The 16,244-nt window shown below is 41.0% G+C and overlaps 2 protein-coding genes across 8 annotated transcripts in view; one reads left to right on the top strand and one right to left on the bottom strand.

Moving 5' to 3' along the window:
• Nucleotides 1–1,760, top strand: part of LOC113640990 (target of Nesh-SH3) — a 30,414-nt gene extending 28,654 nt beyond the window's left edge. For both annotated transcript variants that reach the window (XM_047814632.1, XM_027143552.2), the window contains one exon: nucleotides 34–1,760. In XM_047814632.1, the coding sequence (XP_047670588.1) occupies nucleotides 34–149 (116 nt within the window). In that variant the 3' untranslated portion in view covers nucleotides 150–1,760. The remainder of the gene's footprint in view (nucleotides 1–33) is intronic.
• Nucleotides 1,761–1,861: 101 nt separating this feature from the next.
• Nucleotides 1,862–15,036, bottom strand: tfg (trafficking from ER to golgi regulator). 6 transcript variants are annotated; one of them, XM_027143556.2, is made up of 8 exons: nucleotides 14,879–15,036; nucleotides 12,487–12,674; nucleotides 12,124–12,207; nucleotides 6,840–6,986; nucleotides 6,150–6,296; nucleotides 4,320–4,466; nucleotides 3,033–3,122; nucleotides 1,862–2,765 (listed from the first exon to the last, which is right to left on the bottom strand). In XM_027143556.2, exons 2-8 carry the CDS (start codon nucleotides 12,668–12,670, stop codon nucleotides 2,377–2,379), a joined length of 1,188 nt encoding a protein of 395 aa, XP_026999357.2. In that variant the 5' UTR covers nucleotides 12,671–12,674; nucleotides 14,879–15,036; the 3' UTR covers nucleotides 1,862–2,376. The 6 variants fall into 6 exon arrangements, with proteins under 6 accessions (XP_026999357.2, XP_026999355.2, XP_026999356.2 ...); XM_027143554.2 differs by having other exon boundaries at nucleotides 1,862–2,768; nucleotides 14,879–15,035; XM_027143555.2 differs by having other exon boundaries at nucleotides 1,862–2,768; nucleotides 12,487–12,671; nucleotides 14,879–15,034.
• Between the last annotated feature and the right edge of the window lie 1,208 nt (nucleotides 15,037–16,244).

Below are 16,244 nucleotides of genomic sequence, written 5' to 3'. Positions count from 1 at the left end.
TTTTTAACAGTGCACAAATGCTATCTTTTTCAGGTTATTACCGGGCCATGCGCCAGGAGCCTGTAAAGTTTGGAAAGATTGGTGGTAGCACTCAGATCAACTATGTAGCCTGGTATGAGTGTGGAGTGCCCATTCCTGGATCATGGTAGGACCCCTGAAGCTGTCTGAGGATGAACCCGATTAGAATGTATAGTGCGAGAGATGACAAAGCTGACAATGTATAAAGATGTACAGAAAGGGAAAAAAAATAATAAGAAAAAAGGTTCTATTGAGTTTGTGTTATCTGCAGTATCTAATGGCACATATAATGCTTCGTACTATTTATATGCGGAACAAATTTATCTAGACATTTAGAGAAATAGCAGAGTTTATGAAAGGGGTAGCAGGCTCCCTGAATGTTTAAAACGTGTGTATTATTTATCAAGAGGCTGGGGGTAACGTATATATAGTAATTTCCTGGCAATTGGCAAAAATTAGGGCATTAAACAAGTGGAAATTGGTCATATTGCGCAACTGGTAATACACACACTAAAATGCAAACATCTGAAATGGAATTTAATGTATTAAAAATTTGTTTCAAGAAGTTTTTGTGCAAGTTTTACACAAAATAGATGTAGATCATTCGATCAGCCGTATCATTAAAACTACCCAGAGGTAAAGTGAGTAACATTTATTATTATTATTAATATTAGTATTATTATTATTATTATTATTATATAATGTTGATAAATTATGCAGCATTGAACAGTCAGTCCCTGAAGTTGATGTGTTGGAAGAAGGTAAAATGGGCAAAATTACTAGGACCAAACAGTGATGGCTAGACAACTGGGTCAGAGCATCACCAAACCAGCGTTCCCCAAGGAAGAACAACCACCAGTGAACAGGTGATAAGAGTCATAAGCACCCAAGTCTCGTTAGTGCACTTGGAGATTGAACGCTAACCTTTCTTCTCCGATACCACGAAGATCCCACTGTAAACAAATTGCAGAAAAGGTTAATGCTGGCTATAATAAAAAGGCACCAGAACACATCGAGCATCACAGATTGCTGTGTTTGGGGCTGCATAGCACCAGGATGCGCTATGGGAAAATGGCAAGCTTGCAGATGCTCAATGTACTGTTCTACTGGGAATTCTTACATCCTGGTATTCATGTAGATGTTACTTTGACCTGTTCCTCAAACCATTCTGGAAGCAGGTCAAAGAGGTCATGGTATTGTTTTGGCCTCCCAGATCTCAGACCGATCGATCATCTGTGGGACGTGTTGGATAAACGTATCCGATTCATGTAAGCTACACCTCACAACTTACAGGTTAAAGGATTTGCTCCTAATGTCTTGGTGCCAGAAACCACTGCACACCTTCAGAGGTCTTGTGGAGTCCATGCCTCAATGGGTCAGAGCTGTTTTGAGGTACAAGAAGGAACTACACAGTATTAAGCAGGTGGTTTTAATCTCATGGCTGATCGGTGTATATGGTTATATGTGACATCTGTAAATTAAACATTCATTTTTATTTGGTTTTGTAGCTTTTTTTTTTTTATTATTATTAATTACACAAAATGAATGTTGATTTATTTGATCAGTTGCCGACCATTTAACGTCACGAATTTATTGCAATGTTAACGCTATTTAAAAAGGTGTTTTTGACAAAAATGTTTTTAGTGAATGCTACAAAATGTATTACTTTCATTGCAGAATTTTTTGGTTTTTTTTTTATTAGAAGGTGCAAAACGAAATAAATATTTTGCTCTGGATCTCAACACCAGTTGCACTAATTACACAATATACAATTTAAGATATCTTTTTAATTTTACACTATCACCTTTTAAGCATAAAGAATCATCACACAAAATACAAAACGTTTGATCTTTAGTTTTAAAGTCTTTATTCACCTCCAGAAAACAAATGTTACAGTTTATACAGAATGACTTAGGCCACTGAGCAGGGCCAGTCAGGTATTAGTAAAAACTAGGAGAGGGGGAATGAGGAAAAGGAGAAAATGAGGGAGAAAAAGAGAATTAAACAATTTAATTTCCTTCAGCTGTGATTATAACTAGTGTTTCAACAGAAAACTGACGCATGATTTAACACACGATAACACCAACAAGTAGACAAAGTGTTAAAATGAAACTCATACTCACGCCAAAACACACCAAAACAATCATGCACAGGATGTTCTCACACCAATGAGCCACCTCACCCCCACCACACACACATACACACACACACACACTCACACACACACTACACTGTTTGTTCTGATCTGTGCAACCTCTCACATTCTATTTCTTTCGTTCACTCACATCTTCACACTCACACCACATCAAACTCAGGGCGTTGGGGTTTCATCTTGTACACTAGTGCTGCAGCCGATTTTTACCGGTAACCAGGGCCGGGCTGGGCATAGCCCTGACCATAAGGGGGGCGGTTGCGGGCATAGGGATTAGAGCCCCCAGGGGGCGGGGTCACACCAGGGGGCGGGGTGTATCCAGGACGAGGCTGATACCCTGGGGCCGGCTGGGAGGTGGGCGGCAGGTTGTAGTTGGCTGGCTGCTGGGAGGCCTGGGAAGTGTAGTTCTGAGAAGGAAACTGAGGTGGTGGGTACTGGGCTGCACCCTGGGGCTGGGGAGCAGGTGGAGCCTGTGACTGGGTACTAAATCCAGGGGCGGAGCCAGGAGCAGCAGCCTGAGATGTAGGGGTGGGGTAATTCTGGAACTGTTGCTGAGGCGGAGGGACTTGAGGACCACCAGGCTGAGTAGTATAACCTGCTGAAGGTGAGAAACATAAAAACAGATATGAAGCTAATATCTTACACTCTAGTTTATTTCTGCTGGGTTTTATCCTCCAACAAAATGAACAAATAACCCTAACCCAGATGTCGACCCCTTAATATGTTATTACCGCTAAGGTGTTCAAAGAGCCACCCTGAGGTTTCGAAGCACAAAACTCATAGTTAAAAACGATCAGGCTCCTAGTCTACAATTTCTACACAGTGAATTTTACTGTGTCGGTATAAAGGTGAGGATCTGTACCAGGGTACTGCATGCCATATTGCTGCTGAGGAGCGGCCGGCTGCTGAGGAGGATATCCACCTGGAGCTTGATACTGCTGATACAACTGACCTGAAAAACATACAGACCAATGAGTCTCAAACTGATGAGGCCAATATGAGCTTGCATGAAGCATCAAAAGATTCAAGGCTCAAGATAGACTCGACCACAGAAAGAAATCAAAGCACACAAATACACGAGTATCAGTGAGCGTGTTCCATGTTGCTTTTTACCAGATGCTCAACACACAGGAGGGAAAACACTGACCCCCATCCACCCAAACCCACCCACACAAGAGAAACTGACCATATGGAATTGACCAATTATAGACAAGTCATAGAGGGTTCATGCTGTGTTTGTGTGCACAGCACTAAGTAACATAAGAAATGTGCGTGTGTTTCAAAATACTGCAGATTACTGAATAGATATTAATAAAATGGAGAAACGCATCAAAGGTCCAAGAGTTATGACTTTATGAAGCTATGAGTCACACAACCGTTCCTTCGCTTGGACTAAGTGGACATGGGAGCTCTGTGGAAACGAAGCAGAACCAAATCCAAGGTGACAGAGGAAAACATGAGGCTCTTCGACAGCTCTTACTCAGTTGACATGTTTTTTTTTCCCCCTAACTGGATGCCTGTGACCGCTTTCTCTTGAGGAATTAAGTAACTATAAAAGAATGTGAGGTACAGTCTGATTGTATATACACCAGGGATTTCCTAAAGCCCTTCTGCAGGGTTTCTAACCTGAGTTTCTTTAATTTTTTTGTTCTGAACAGTAGACACAGATGTGCTTCTGGGTGCGTTATGCTGCCAAACATCAGGATATCACTAACTAAAATATACAGTTCTTAGTCGTATTAAACCAGCAAGTCTTCCCAGACTTCTTCTCTCTGGCCTTTACCTCAGATTCTTTGAATAACGTTTTCCACACTTCCGAACACTCGAGTTCATACCAAACACTGAACTGGGACCTGTTATTGTCACAGGTTTGTATCTAAACAGATGCATTCCTTCCAAACCATGGATGAATTTGGTAATTTTATACATGAATTGTTTGGGTGAAACCTTAGTGGAACGATTTGTACCATTGTGGAAACAAGGATCAGTGCTTATTTCCACATTAACCTTTATTTAAATGCATGATTTGCTCAATTATTGTTTGTCTGTTTTTACTTGCTGCTGATCAGTTGTTCAAATGAAGCCTTTCAGCTGAAGCTGCTCACCTATATCTGTGCGTGTGTGTGTCTGTCTGTTTGTGTGTGTTTACCATCCATTGTGGTGGCAGAAGATTGTTGTACCCCTGAGTAAGGTGGGGCACCCTGAGCTGCCCCAGCAGGAGGATGAGCTGCAGAGGAGGAGGAGTTAATACTGTCAGGAGTACCAGAGCGTTCGTCCACTGCAGCTACAGCTGAGGCTGAAGGAAGGAGAGAGACAGAGAAGGGAGTGAGAGAGAAAGAGGAATGAGAGAGAGAGAGAGAGGAGTGAGAGAGAGAGAAAGAGGAATGAGAGAGAGAGAGGAGTGAGAGAGAAAGAGGAATGAGAGAGAGAGAGGAGTGAGAGAGAAAGAGGAATGAGAGAGAGGGGAGCGAGAGAGAGCGAGAGAGAGAGAGGGGAGCGAGAGAGAGCGAGAGAGAGAGAGGGGAGCGAGAGAGAGCGAGAGAGAGAGAGGGGAGCGAGAGAGAGCGAGAGAGAGAGAGGGGAGCGAGAGAGAGCGAGAGAGAGAGAGGGGAGCGAGAGAGAGACAGAGAGGGGAGCGAGAGAGAGACAGAGAGGGGAGCGAGAGAGAGACAGAGAGGGGAGCGAGAGAGAGACAGAGAGGGGAGCGAGAGAGAGACAGAGAGGGGAGCGAGAGAGAGACAGCGAGGCGAGCGAGAGAGAGACAGAGAGGGGAGCGAGAGAGAGACAGAGAGGGGAGCGAGAGAGAGACAGAGAGGGGAGCGAGAGAGAAAGAGGAATGAGAGAGAGGGGGGGAGAGGAGCAAGAGAGAGAGAGAGAGAGAGAGAGAGAGAGAGAGAGAGAGAGAGAGAGAGAGAGAGGAGAGTGTGAGAGAGGGGGGGGGTCATTTGGTGGGCATCTCCTAGCACTTTTATAAACATTACAGCTTACACAATAAATGAACCTGGTTGTTCATATCCATTGCGTGATTTATTAAGCTCATGTCAGCTCACAGGACCAGAGACACTAGCTACAACGTAAGACACATTAACTCAGTCCTCAGCCTTGTTTCGTTCTTCCCGCTCTTAGATGAATAGTTCGTAATATTGCTTGTAAAAAAAAAAAAAAGTCAGCACTGAGAACACAGAGGGCAGAGACGTATACTCATGGACTCCCTGCATCAGATATAAAAGTGTCGAGTCAAAAAGTGGTAACATGAAGGACCCCTAGGAAGAAAACGATAAAATCTTTCAATCGCCTTATTTATAGCCGTTAACTGGTCGTTACTGATCAACCCATAAAATAACTGTTGGTGCAGTGAGGTTAGTTGATTTTCTGCACCTATGTACTTTCTGCAGCTGATTCCCACGTGGTGTCTACAACCCCAGGGTTTCCCACAGCGCATTTTAGTTAAGGCGGCCCGCCTAAGCTCGGAAGCCCTACCGCCTTAACTAGGTTGTCCAAAAAAAATAATTAAAATTCTGCTGCACAAAAGGCCGTCAAGTGCATCTCGGAGAATAGCGCAGAAACGCTTCACACACAGCCGAAATGAGAGAAAGATGTGGTCCGTCACTGTCTAGAGGATAACTAGCCAGTGGATAAAACGCATGTCCGCAAAATTTTGAATGTTGTTTTGCACTTTTATTTATTATTATATGTTATTTAAATTTTATATTTTGTTTTAAATAAATAATTGTTAAATGTAGTACAGAGTCTGTGGTCTATCTCACAAAGAAGCCGGCCGCGCCCCGCCGCTAGCCCCGCCCACCTCTAACGCCTTAACTAACAAATTTTCTGCGGGAAACCCTGAACCCATTATGTTAAACCTGATGTAGATCTCAGAGTGATCTGAAAACCGAGTCATTGTTACCTTTATCATGGGAAAGATAACATTTTGATAAGGACCCGCACTGCTCCAGTAAACTCCTGAGTGTGCGCGTACCTTGAGCAGGCTCTTCGGACAGGCCGAACGCCGAGATGACGTTCTTGCTGACCTCTTCTTGGTTCTTCAGGGGGTCGAAGGCAGACATGCTGGCAGCGCTGACCGGAGGAGCCTGCTTCACTGCTGTGTCTACAGCTTCCACACATTCTGTAAGACAAAACACTTTAGTTTGAATGATTACGGTAACAGCTTACGGGTAGCATTTGATGAAGGTCAGCCAAAATAAAAGAGAGAGTACGCATATAATAAAACTACAAAGTGCCACACACACACATGCATATTTTACTTGGCATACAATGATTTATACACTAAGCATTAGATTACATAGTATACCCAAAGCCAAAACCTCTCACTACTTCAGCTTCTTGTAAGAGGTCTGGTTAGCTTCACTGTGCGAGTTTGTTGCTATTCGGTGTCTATACTGTTATACTATAATGACCTGGGAAGCTAAACAAGTATCAACCAGTTTAAATTTCAAATCATTAGCTAGGATAAGGAAAAAATGCACACGTGCGCACACGCGCAATCTTTTTGTTTCCATGAGAGATTCAGGATTCTAGCTTGCTTTAATAAGAGAACTCGAAAATATGAAGATGATTTCATTCTCTCGAAGTGTACTTGGACACACTAATTCCTGCCTTGTGTATGATATTGTTTCTGACACGGGCACATGTGGAAGACTGGTTTTACCCGTCTCGGGGTTGTTGTTCTCCAGTGCAGGCTCTGAGGGCGGCTCCAGGCTGTCCAGCAGGCTGTTGATTCTGTTCCTCAGCTGGATCAGCTCCTTTCGCAGGTGTTTAACCTGAGATGACTCCAGTGGCCGCGGCTGCCCGTTCACTGTGGAAACACAGTCGATCATTTCTCTCAGTGGGAGAGGTGCAAATATGTGAAGCACAATGCAAAGTCCAGACTACCCTGTTAGCACAATTTGCAACAAGGCTGGCTGTGTGAAATGTTTCAGGCTCCATGACACACCCTCGGCAGTATCAGCCCCAGGACTTTTACTCAAGCCACACGTTTGGGACACACACATGCACGTGAGGTTGAGGTTGACCTCTACAAGCTTGGCCTGAGAAAAAGTAGAAGGAAAAAAAAAAACCACACACACTTCTCTCCACATCTTCCCTTCCCTCCTAATGTTCTCTCTCGCCTCACTTTATGACCTGTTTGGCAGAAAGAGGCAGGGCTTCAACCAAATTCACTGGACAGGAAATCACATCATCTGGCCGGAAAAAAAATTCTTCAGATAACGGCTACAAGGTATGCCCTCAGACACACACCTCAGACGAGTGAAGCCAAGTCACTGTTATGCAACTAACTGACAAATGCACAATTTCATATTCATATGCTGAACAATTTTAACACGCCTATTTTCTTCCAGCCAAGAATTCATGATCTTACCGCACTAATGAAGCATAAACAACCAATTCCCAATGTGCAGCTCAGTAAAATGTGTGCTATGTCTCCCCCTGGTGGACTTTTGTTTAAATTAAGCACAGTAGTTAAGTCCTTTCTGTAGCAGCAGCTCATTCTCCATTAGAGTATTTTTCCTACAAGAACATTGTTTCCTAATTCTAAATAATCCTGATGCTTATGTCATTTAAGTTAGGACTCACTAACACATTAAATCATGTATAATAAGCCTTGCAACACGAAATATGTATTTCTGATAAATATTCATTAGCATCACTATTCATTATCTAGAGCTGAACTAACTGCTAATGCAATGTTGCTATTTTTTCCCCCCAAGATGACCATGACCAAGATTTTTTCCAACTTCAAGATGGCTATGATAAAATGCATAAAATCATGCAGATACGGCCAGCAGCTTCAGGTGGTTCACATTAGAGGGCTGCATTGGGATTGGGCTCCCGCGGGACCCAACGCAAATCTCGCGGGAGCGGGCGGTTTCACCTTTGCCCCGGGCGGGAGTGGGTGCGTTATGCTGCGTTAAAAATTTAGCGGGAGATCCGCGGGACCCGGTGGGATTTAGTGTGTAGCCTAATAATAAGAATGGAGTCAACACATGAGGTTGAGAAGATTAGTATTAATTTATCTTATTTAAATGCAATCATGTTTAATTCTGTTATTCTGTACATTAGCCTGAACTAATAATTAGTCTGATCATTTGTATACAATCAAAATTTTCACAAGCTCTCAAGAAAAAATCTGCGGGAGTGGACACAAACATTGCGGGTGCAGGAACACGCAGCTTTCTATTTTAGAAACTTCAGATCTCCTGTGAATTTCATATCTAACAGGCTCTAGAGCAGGGGTGTCAAACTCAAATTCACGTTGGGCCAAAATATAAAACTGAGATAAAGTCACGGGCCAAACTGAATATTTATTGAAAAATTAACTGCAACTGATATGTAATGTTCAACCTTTTTCATATGGAAACAAACTTTAGTTTTGCTTATACACAGGATTTGGAACAACCAGAGCTTGATATTACAAACACACAAGAAATTAAATTTGAAATAAAAGACACATCAGTGGTGTTCATTTCTTATTTAAATAAATTAAATAAATTATTATTTATATTATTTATATTTAGCCTCTCACTATCATTTTAAGTTCCTTTTTGAAGTGGATCTTTTTCAAAAACCAACAACAAAACAATCAAAAATAATTACTCCATTCAATGAAAATCCAACTTTTCGACTATTAACAGTTCATGCCTTGGAGTAGAAAAGGTGCATAAAGAAAACGTGTATTCAAACTCAGCTTTCTACATTCTGATTTACTCTGCACATTGACCAAATTGATTCTTGCCTTTTATCGATGTCGCAAACTTTGACCATACGCTTTTTGACAAACTCTCCCTCATTAAAGGGCCGGGCAGATTTTGCTGTCTCTGCTCCCACAATAATGCCAGCCACAGCTTCACTTTTTATTTTGCTTTCATGAACATAGTCAGCCGGGAAACCAGACTTTTTTTCATCTCCTCCGCCTTCTGGAGCTTTACATCCAGGTCCTTATACTCCTCATAATGTTTCGTTTCATAGTGTCTTCTGATGTTATATACTTTCGGTACAGACATGTTAGCTCCATTAGTACACAAGACAAACAGGTCTGTCCTTTATATTCGTGGACAGATAATCTGCCTCCCTCCTGTCTTGAAAACTCCTATTGTCCATCTTTCATTTGGCCATTTTTGTGGAGGGTGGAATTAACTTGCCCGATGTGACTGTAACATGGTTGTTAATGACTGCCAACAGAGAATGAGGGGCGCTTGCTGTTCGTGACTATGCGTCAATACAGTGGCAAGGCATTCTGGGATTTGTAGGGATTAGCGGAAGGCCAGAGTTTGACACCCCTGCTCTATAGTTATCTCAGATTGGTTCAATAATGAATAAAAATACAGTGAGCAGCAATTCTGTAAATCATTTGATGATGATAGTGATCAGTGGAGAATGGTTCAAGATGGAGGAGTTACAGTAGACATAGGGAAAGACCATGTCTGGTTCCACTTCCATCAGCCAAGAACAGAAAGCTAAAGCTGCAGTAGACACTGACTCACAACCTAAATAGTAGAGGACTGGAAAAAGCTAGACTGGTCTGATAAATCTCGGCTCAGAGATGGTAGGGTCAGAAATTTGCACCACCAGCATGAATAAATGGATCCAACCTGCCTTGTATCCACAATCCAGGCTGATGAAGGTGATGTAATGGTGTGGGACCAATCAATCATGGCCTGAATTCTACAGACTATTTGGGAATTGTTACTGAACATGTGCATCCTTTCATGGCCACAATTTTCTATCTTCTAATGGCTGCTTCCAGCATGATGATGCACCAAGTCCACAAGATTCTGGAAACCAGGCCATGAAGAATTACTTGATTGAAGAATGACCTGTAATCACCTGATTACAATCATACCGAACAATTTTTCCTCTCTCTCTGTCGAGCTTTATATGCCACTCCCGAGCTCGGTGTGCCGAGTTCCTAGCCTGTTTGTCTCTTCTTATGGAGCTACTTCATCAACCCTGATGTTCTACACCTGGTTGGAGTCTCGTCGCCTGGTGGTCACCTTGCCAGGGATTGATCTGCATGGTCAGCCAGTGTCTCATGGGATTGTTGTGGATGGAGCCGCATGCAGACTGTCATGCCTGCTTTGAACCAATGTTGTGTCAGTCTGTTACTGTATGGTCTGGTCTTTATCAGCAATCAGGTCTGTGCTAAACTCAGAGTTTAAGATGACCCATTAGTTCCTCAGGATCTCTCGGTTGCAATATTATAATAAACTGTTGTAGAAAGAACATTATTTACTGTAGAGTGTCACCCAAATGAGGATGGGTTATTTTCTGAGCCTGGTTCCTTTGTACACATGAGGTTTCTTCCTCATATCATCTCGGAGTTTTTCCTTGCTGCCGTCGCCTCCGGCTTGTTCATTAGGGATAGGGAGATATATATAGTATTTTAAATTAAGTATCAAGTTAATCTTTTTTAAATTAATTTTAAACTTTTATTTTGTATATTCATTTCTTTTTATCAGTATTTTCTTATTAATTATTATATATTTATTTCCCTATAAAGCTGCGTTGTTAAATTAAGGAATTGTTAAAAGTGCTATACAAATAAATTGAACTGAAAAAGAATTGTGGCTGTTTACAGAGCAAAAGGGGGCTTTTACCCAGTATTCGTGCATTGTTCCTCATAAAGTGCAAGTTTTTATGGTTAGAGAAAATAAAGTTGGAGTTTTGGCACAGACAATTAGAGAATATGAGGTTTTTGAAGTCACCAAGTCTCCAAATCTATAATTAAACAGATTTTTTTTCTTCTATCTGACCCCAAAAGCAAGTGTCTGGATTTGGCTTCTAGATCATTGACTGGAACTGGTTCTGTGGTCAGATCACACGCTTTTTGGGAACAAACAGTGAAGGTCACAAAGAAAAGTATAGGGGAGGATCTGTGTCTAACGGTCCAACAAACAATGTAAGGTTCATTGTGAGGTTCATTGTGGTTGCCATGAAAAAGCAGGAGATTCAGAAATACTGGGTCAAGGCTGGATATCCACATAAACAGTTCAATGACCACAGACGCATGTTTGACATGGCCATCAAAGACACTGAAAACAGCGGGATGAACTGCAGAGGAGTCCACAAGAGCGGACCAAGTTTATAGGACCACTATGTACTGAGGACAGGCCAAACTCATAAAGCATCATAGGAGAAGACTCGGTTATTATAGCAAAAGGAGGTTGCACAAATTACTAAACGCAGTGTGCTGATAATTGTGACACTATTAAAACTATTACTAATTCACTCATGTTTTCAGTGTCATTAACCTGATCAAAAAAAAAATAAATAAATTATCCTAACGCTTTCACCCATCTATACAAAGAGTGCCAATAATTCTGAAGCTGACTGCGAGCCCGAGTCTACCTTCATGTTTGTTTCTACAAAAGCATGAGAGAGTCACTTCTGTGCTTACATGAAAATAGTAAATAAACATTTCAGCAAGTGCATCATGAAAATTCCCCATGTGTGAACATCACACTGGAGCAGGTCTGCTGATAAAACGCACAAAAATCCAAACAGACTTTTACATAATTAAATATTCGTGAGTACATGCCTCTAATGGTTTTTCCTTAAAAACAATACAAAGCTAGAGCTTTCTAGAAGGGATTACAGCAGGGTCATTTCATTTATTCATGACAGCTGGAGAGGGTTTATCTGATTATACAACACTGCCGTGTTCGAGCCCGTAAAGCTCAGTACAACCTGTGGTGGTGTGGCCTGTACAGAGAAAGTCAGGATCAGAAATCTGATGACGGATCAGTTGTATTCAGCACGGTTATATCTCTTTTTAATAGCTCTGATTCTGTGCTGTTAGACTACCGGCACAAAATAAAAGCATAAAACTGTGACGTTTTGGAAATGTGAGCAGTCTGGGAAAGGTCACCCCACAGGTTCGTGGTCATCCGACACAAAACCAAAGCTCTCAGGTTAACCGAAGCTAAATAACTCACCGAACAGAGTGAGCTTTAATATTCTGCTGCACTGGATGGCGAAGGACAGATCAGAGCTGTCAAAGATGGTGATATGGTCATCATCTACAAAAGAAGGAAAAAAGGGCATGAACCACCAAAGAGGATAAACACCAAATACAAAATGGATGCTGTGTTATTTAATCTGTGTCTATCAAATGTCTGTATTATACTTGTATAAAGAACAAAAGGACCATCAGGACCTAGGGTCCTAGAAATCTTCTAGGGTCCTAGAAATCTTACAGAAGTGCTGGAGTTCTTGACAAGGAGGAAATACAACCTGATGCCTAATACGAACCTCTACAATATTTGCTCACTAGGTAAGGTTTAATCTTTAATCTGTACCTTCATCCTTATATTTGATTGTGACTTCGTCGCTGCTCTGAAGCTGGCCGCGGAAAACACGCTGCATCATGAGCAGGAGCTCGTCGTAGGTGATGTCTTCATTGTGGATTGGGATGCGACGGATGTCGTCGCCCAGCTGAGCCTTGATGATCAGCTTCCCACTCAGGTCCAGCTGCCCATTCATACTGCTGAAATACACTTGATTACTGAAACGCAGTATTTGCAATGATTGCATGTTTATCTGCTTGAGAAATCCTCACATTTTCAACACAAGTGGCCCGTCATCAAGAAACAGCCATGAAACTGGTGTCACCTTTATAGCTTGAGCCATAAAACAGTTTTATATATATATATATATATTTTTTTTCTCCTTTTAAATTAGAGCAGAATTGCACCCAGAATTACCCGCTGCAGAAAAGACGAGTATTAACCTATTGGATTAAAAGCGATGATAGGAAATGGAATTTTAAAGCAAGAAAATCTCAAATGCTGAAACAAAGGGGAAAAATCTATTAAAATTTGCTAAACCTTTTTTTTCAGACCCAGATTTGTTTTGTATAAACATAAGACATCTGTTTGAGTTTTTTTTTCTTTTTTCAATGGAAACATTTTCTCTCTGCCAGGGACTGAAACATTAACACAATAACAGAGAAAACAGCTGGTGGAAATGTTTGAACAGTTACAATCTTTTGGGACGTCTTCTGATTTAGTTTTAATTTACATGCGAAATTTAAAAATGTCGAGTTTTTTTTTTTTTTTTGCTTTTACTGGGTGCCTACTCATCTGCCGGGGAAGCATGTAAAGAACTAGAACTAGAACTAATAAAATAAATTAGTTCTAGAATAAATAAAAACTTTCAGATTTTTGAATCGCTTGTTCAAGCTTTTGAATTCATGCTCGGCAAAACAACAACTGCCTCACAACACTGAGGTCTTCTAAGGGTTAATCCTGCACCTATTGAAACTGTTCATCTCTGATGACCATGGCAGGCTGCCTGCTGACCCTAATTGAAAAGAATATGATATGCAGAAGTGTTCAGTGAAACAGTAGAAAGGAAAACAAGACCTTTAATTGAGGCCTTGGTAAGATGAGACAAGTCTGGCCTGTTTTCTGTAGCACTACGGACTAACAGTAAAGCCACAGAACAGTCTAAGGGTCAGAGCAGGAAGAATGAGTTGGCTCTCTCAGCACAGACTTTGGTCAGTTACACAGAGCTGCTGATGCATCAGAGGTGCATTTGAGAACAATAAAGAAATAAAAGAGAGAGAGAGAGAGAGAGAGAGAGAGAGAGAGAGAGAGAGAGAGAGAGAGAGAGAAAGAAGCTGTGGCTGGTCAAGTTTATAGAACAGCTCAATGGCATGTTGCACCGGTTAAACAAAGCTCATAGCCTTGCTAGCGTGTTGTGCTCTCAGCTTAAACGCTCAAGACGGTCACAATTTCAACTGAGTCATGTATTATCGAGTTAACAAAGGGTCTAGTTATAGGAAAAAAATTATTCCCATGCCTCTTTACTAACCTATAAAGAACTAAAAACTAAACTAAAAGGTGATTTATAAGTGTCTGACAGTAACATGGGCGAGGCCGCTATACTTTACTAGCTACATATTAGCCAAACAGCTATTAGCCAAACAGCTAACGTAGCAAGCGGTATGATATCAATTATTTTGTTCAACAGCCAAATTACTTACAAAAAATAGCCGAAAAGCTGTTCATGGAAAAAAAAACCCTGTTATAAAGTTCTCTACAGTATATAAGTATACGCAGTCACTTCGGGAAAATGAATAAACTGTTCAGAATTTTATCGCAATCATCAGGCCAATTTTGCTGCGTTGCTGGCAGGACGTTTTTAACCCTGCCAAATAGTGATCCAGTCTTAACAACACGTTATGTTTCTTTCTACACCCGTCTTCTGGTCATTTCTGTCCGGCTGTCCAATCAGCGCTGTGCTTTAAAAGACACGCGCGGCTACTTAACCAATCATCACGCAGGCGTAACCGTGGAATACAGGTACAATAATAACGTACCGGCCGCTGTCACATCAACTTCCTGTAAAAAACGCACTCCTTAGCTTAATGCATCTATGCCGGCGGTTAAATAAAGAGCAAACGATTTTAAATACTGCCTTATATATAATATTATCATCAAGAAAACGATAAATTATACCCTCGACACAAAGTTTCTAAAACATATACGTACATTTCTCTAATAAACCAATCTCTCCCAGCCTGTTTTTTGTTTGCCCCACTTTCCAGAGGCTAAACTGATGCTAATGCTAGTAATGATCAGCTGTCAGTCTGCGGATCCGGAGCCTTAAACACGTTACAGGTTAAAGTTTAATGTGGGACACTGGCCACAAAGACGATTTTCTATAACTGTAATAGAATTGATGTACCTGGAGTTTAGGCTGTTGATCCCGCAGCGGTATACAGTGTTTTGGCAGGACCAATCTCCACTGGACTAGCTCCGAACAGCGCTACACATCCGGAAGTGACTGGACCTGTACGTGGCAAACGCGTTGACGCGCATGCGCAGTGGATTCAATCATACTGCTACTGTTTTCCGAATCAGAATCTGTATCAGGTTTATTCGCCAAGTGTGCCCAGACACACACGGAATTTGTTGTGGTTTTTAAAATGCCCTTTGCACATACATACATGTATACATACATACATACATACATACATACATACATACATACATACATACATACATACATACATACATACATACATACATACATACAGTACATCCATCCATCCATCCATCAGAATCAGGTTTATTGGCCAAATGTGTTGACACACACAAGGCATTTGGTTCCAGCTGTTTGTGACTCTCAAAAGTACAGACATAAATATCACTATACTATACAAACTATACAAGACAATGCAGACAATGTGATACAATATAGGCAGAAAGTATTAAATATGAATATAGAATATGAGTGATCAGTTATGTACATAAAGTGTGGGAGGGCAAATAACAATATTGTGCAATATTATGCTTTAACATACATGCACACATACAAGCATACATACATGCACACATACATACATACATACATACATACATACATACATACATACATACATACATACATACATACATGCAGACATGCAGACATGCATACATACATCCACTGAACAAAATTATAAATTCAACACGTTTGTTTTTGCCCCATTTTATTTACACATGTCCTCACAGAAACTGATGTCGGATGATACGGTGTCAGTGAGCGCATCCAAATTAATAGCAGCATCCTCAAAAACACTCCAATCTGTGAGGTCAAAGCAGGCTCGTAAATCCCGCTCTGCTTCATTCCCACAAATGTCAAAAATCAGAATAAATGTTGGTTAAGAACATGTCTGTACTTTACCTCATTATATGTAAATATGCAGTATGGAGTCTAACTTAGTGTAGGTTAACTATTAAAGGTGCATAATTGGATCTTAAGAACAAGTAAAAAAAAAAAAAACAAATAACGATTTCCAGGTGCACTACATGTATTTTTCCATGTAAGGTGTAGATATACCAGGATTATATCTCAGACTATATCTCAGATGTTCTTGGCCATCAAAGTCTCAGTAATAATAAAATCAACAATTTCTGTCATGCACTGTGACAGCATGAGTCTGTAACAGTAATGTGACAAGAGGACTATCATAAAGCACTGTCTTACTGGTGATTCTCTTGTAACCCCTTTCTATCTTTTGCTCTCTTCTTCCTTCTTACAGACCAACTTCTAGTGAAACACATATTGT

This window comes from Tachysurus fulvidraco, chromosome 6 (assembly GCF_022655615.1).
Source record: "Tachysurus fulvidraco isolate hzauxx_2018 chromosome 6, HZAU_PFXX_2.0, whole genome shotgun sequence".
NCBI lineage: Eukaryota > Metazoa > Chordata > Actinopteri > Siluriformes > Bagridae > Tachysurus > Tachysurus fulvidraco.
This window is presented reverse-complemented; position numbering and strand designations above follow the sequence as displayed.

Bases quoted from the DNA above. Each gene is read 5' to 3' on its own strand.
- tfg (XM_027143554.2), bottom strand. From the start codon at position 12,670: ATGAATGGGCAGCTGGACCTGAGTGGGAAGCTGATCATCAAGGCTCAG. The intron at 6,987-12,123 runs GTGAGTTATTTA...GTGTTTCCACAG, and splicing joins ATTAAAGCTCACTCTGTTCG to TGAACGGGCAGCCGCGGCCA. The intron at 3,123-4,319 runs GTAAACACACAC...TATGTTTTTCAG, and splicing joins TTCTGCCACCACAATGGATG to GTCAGTTGTATCAGCAGTAT.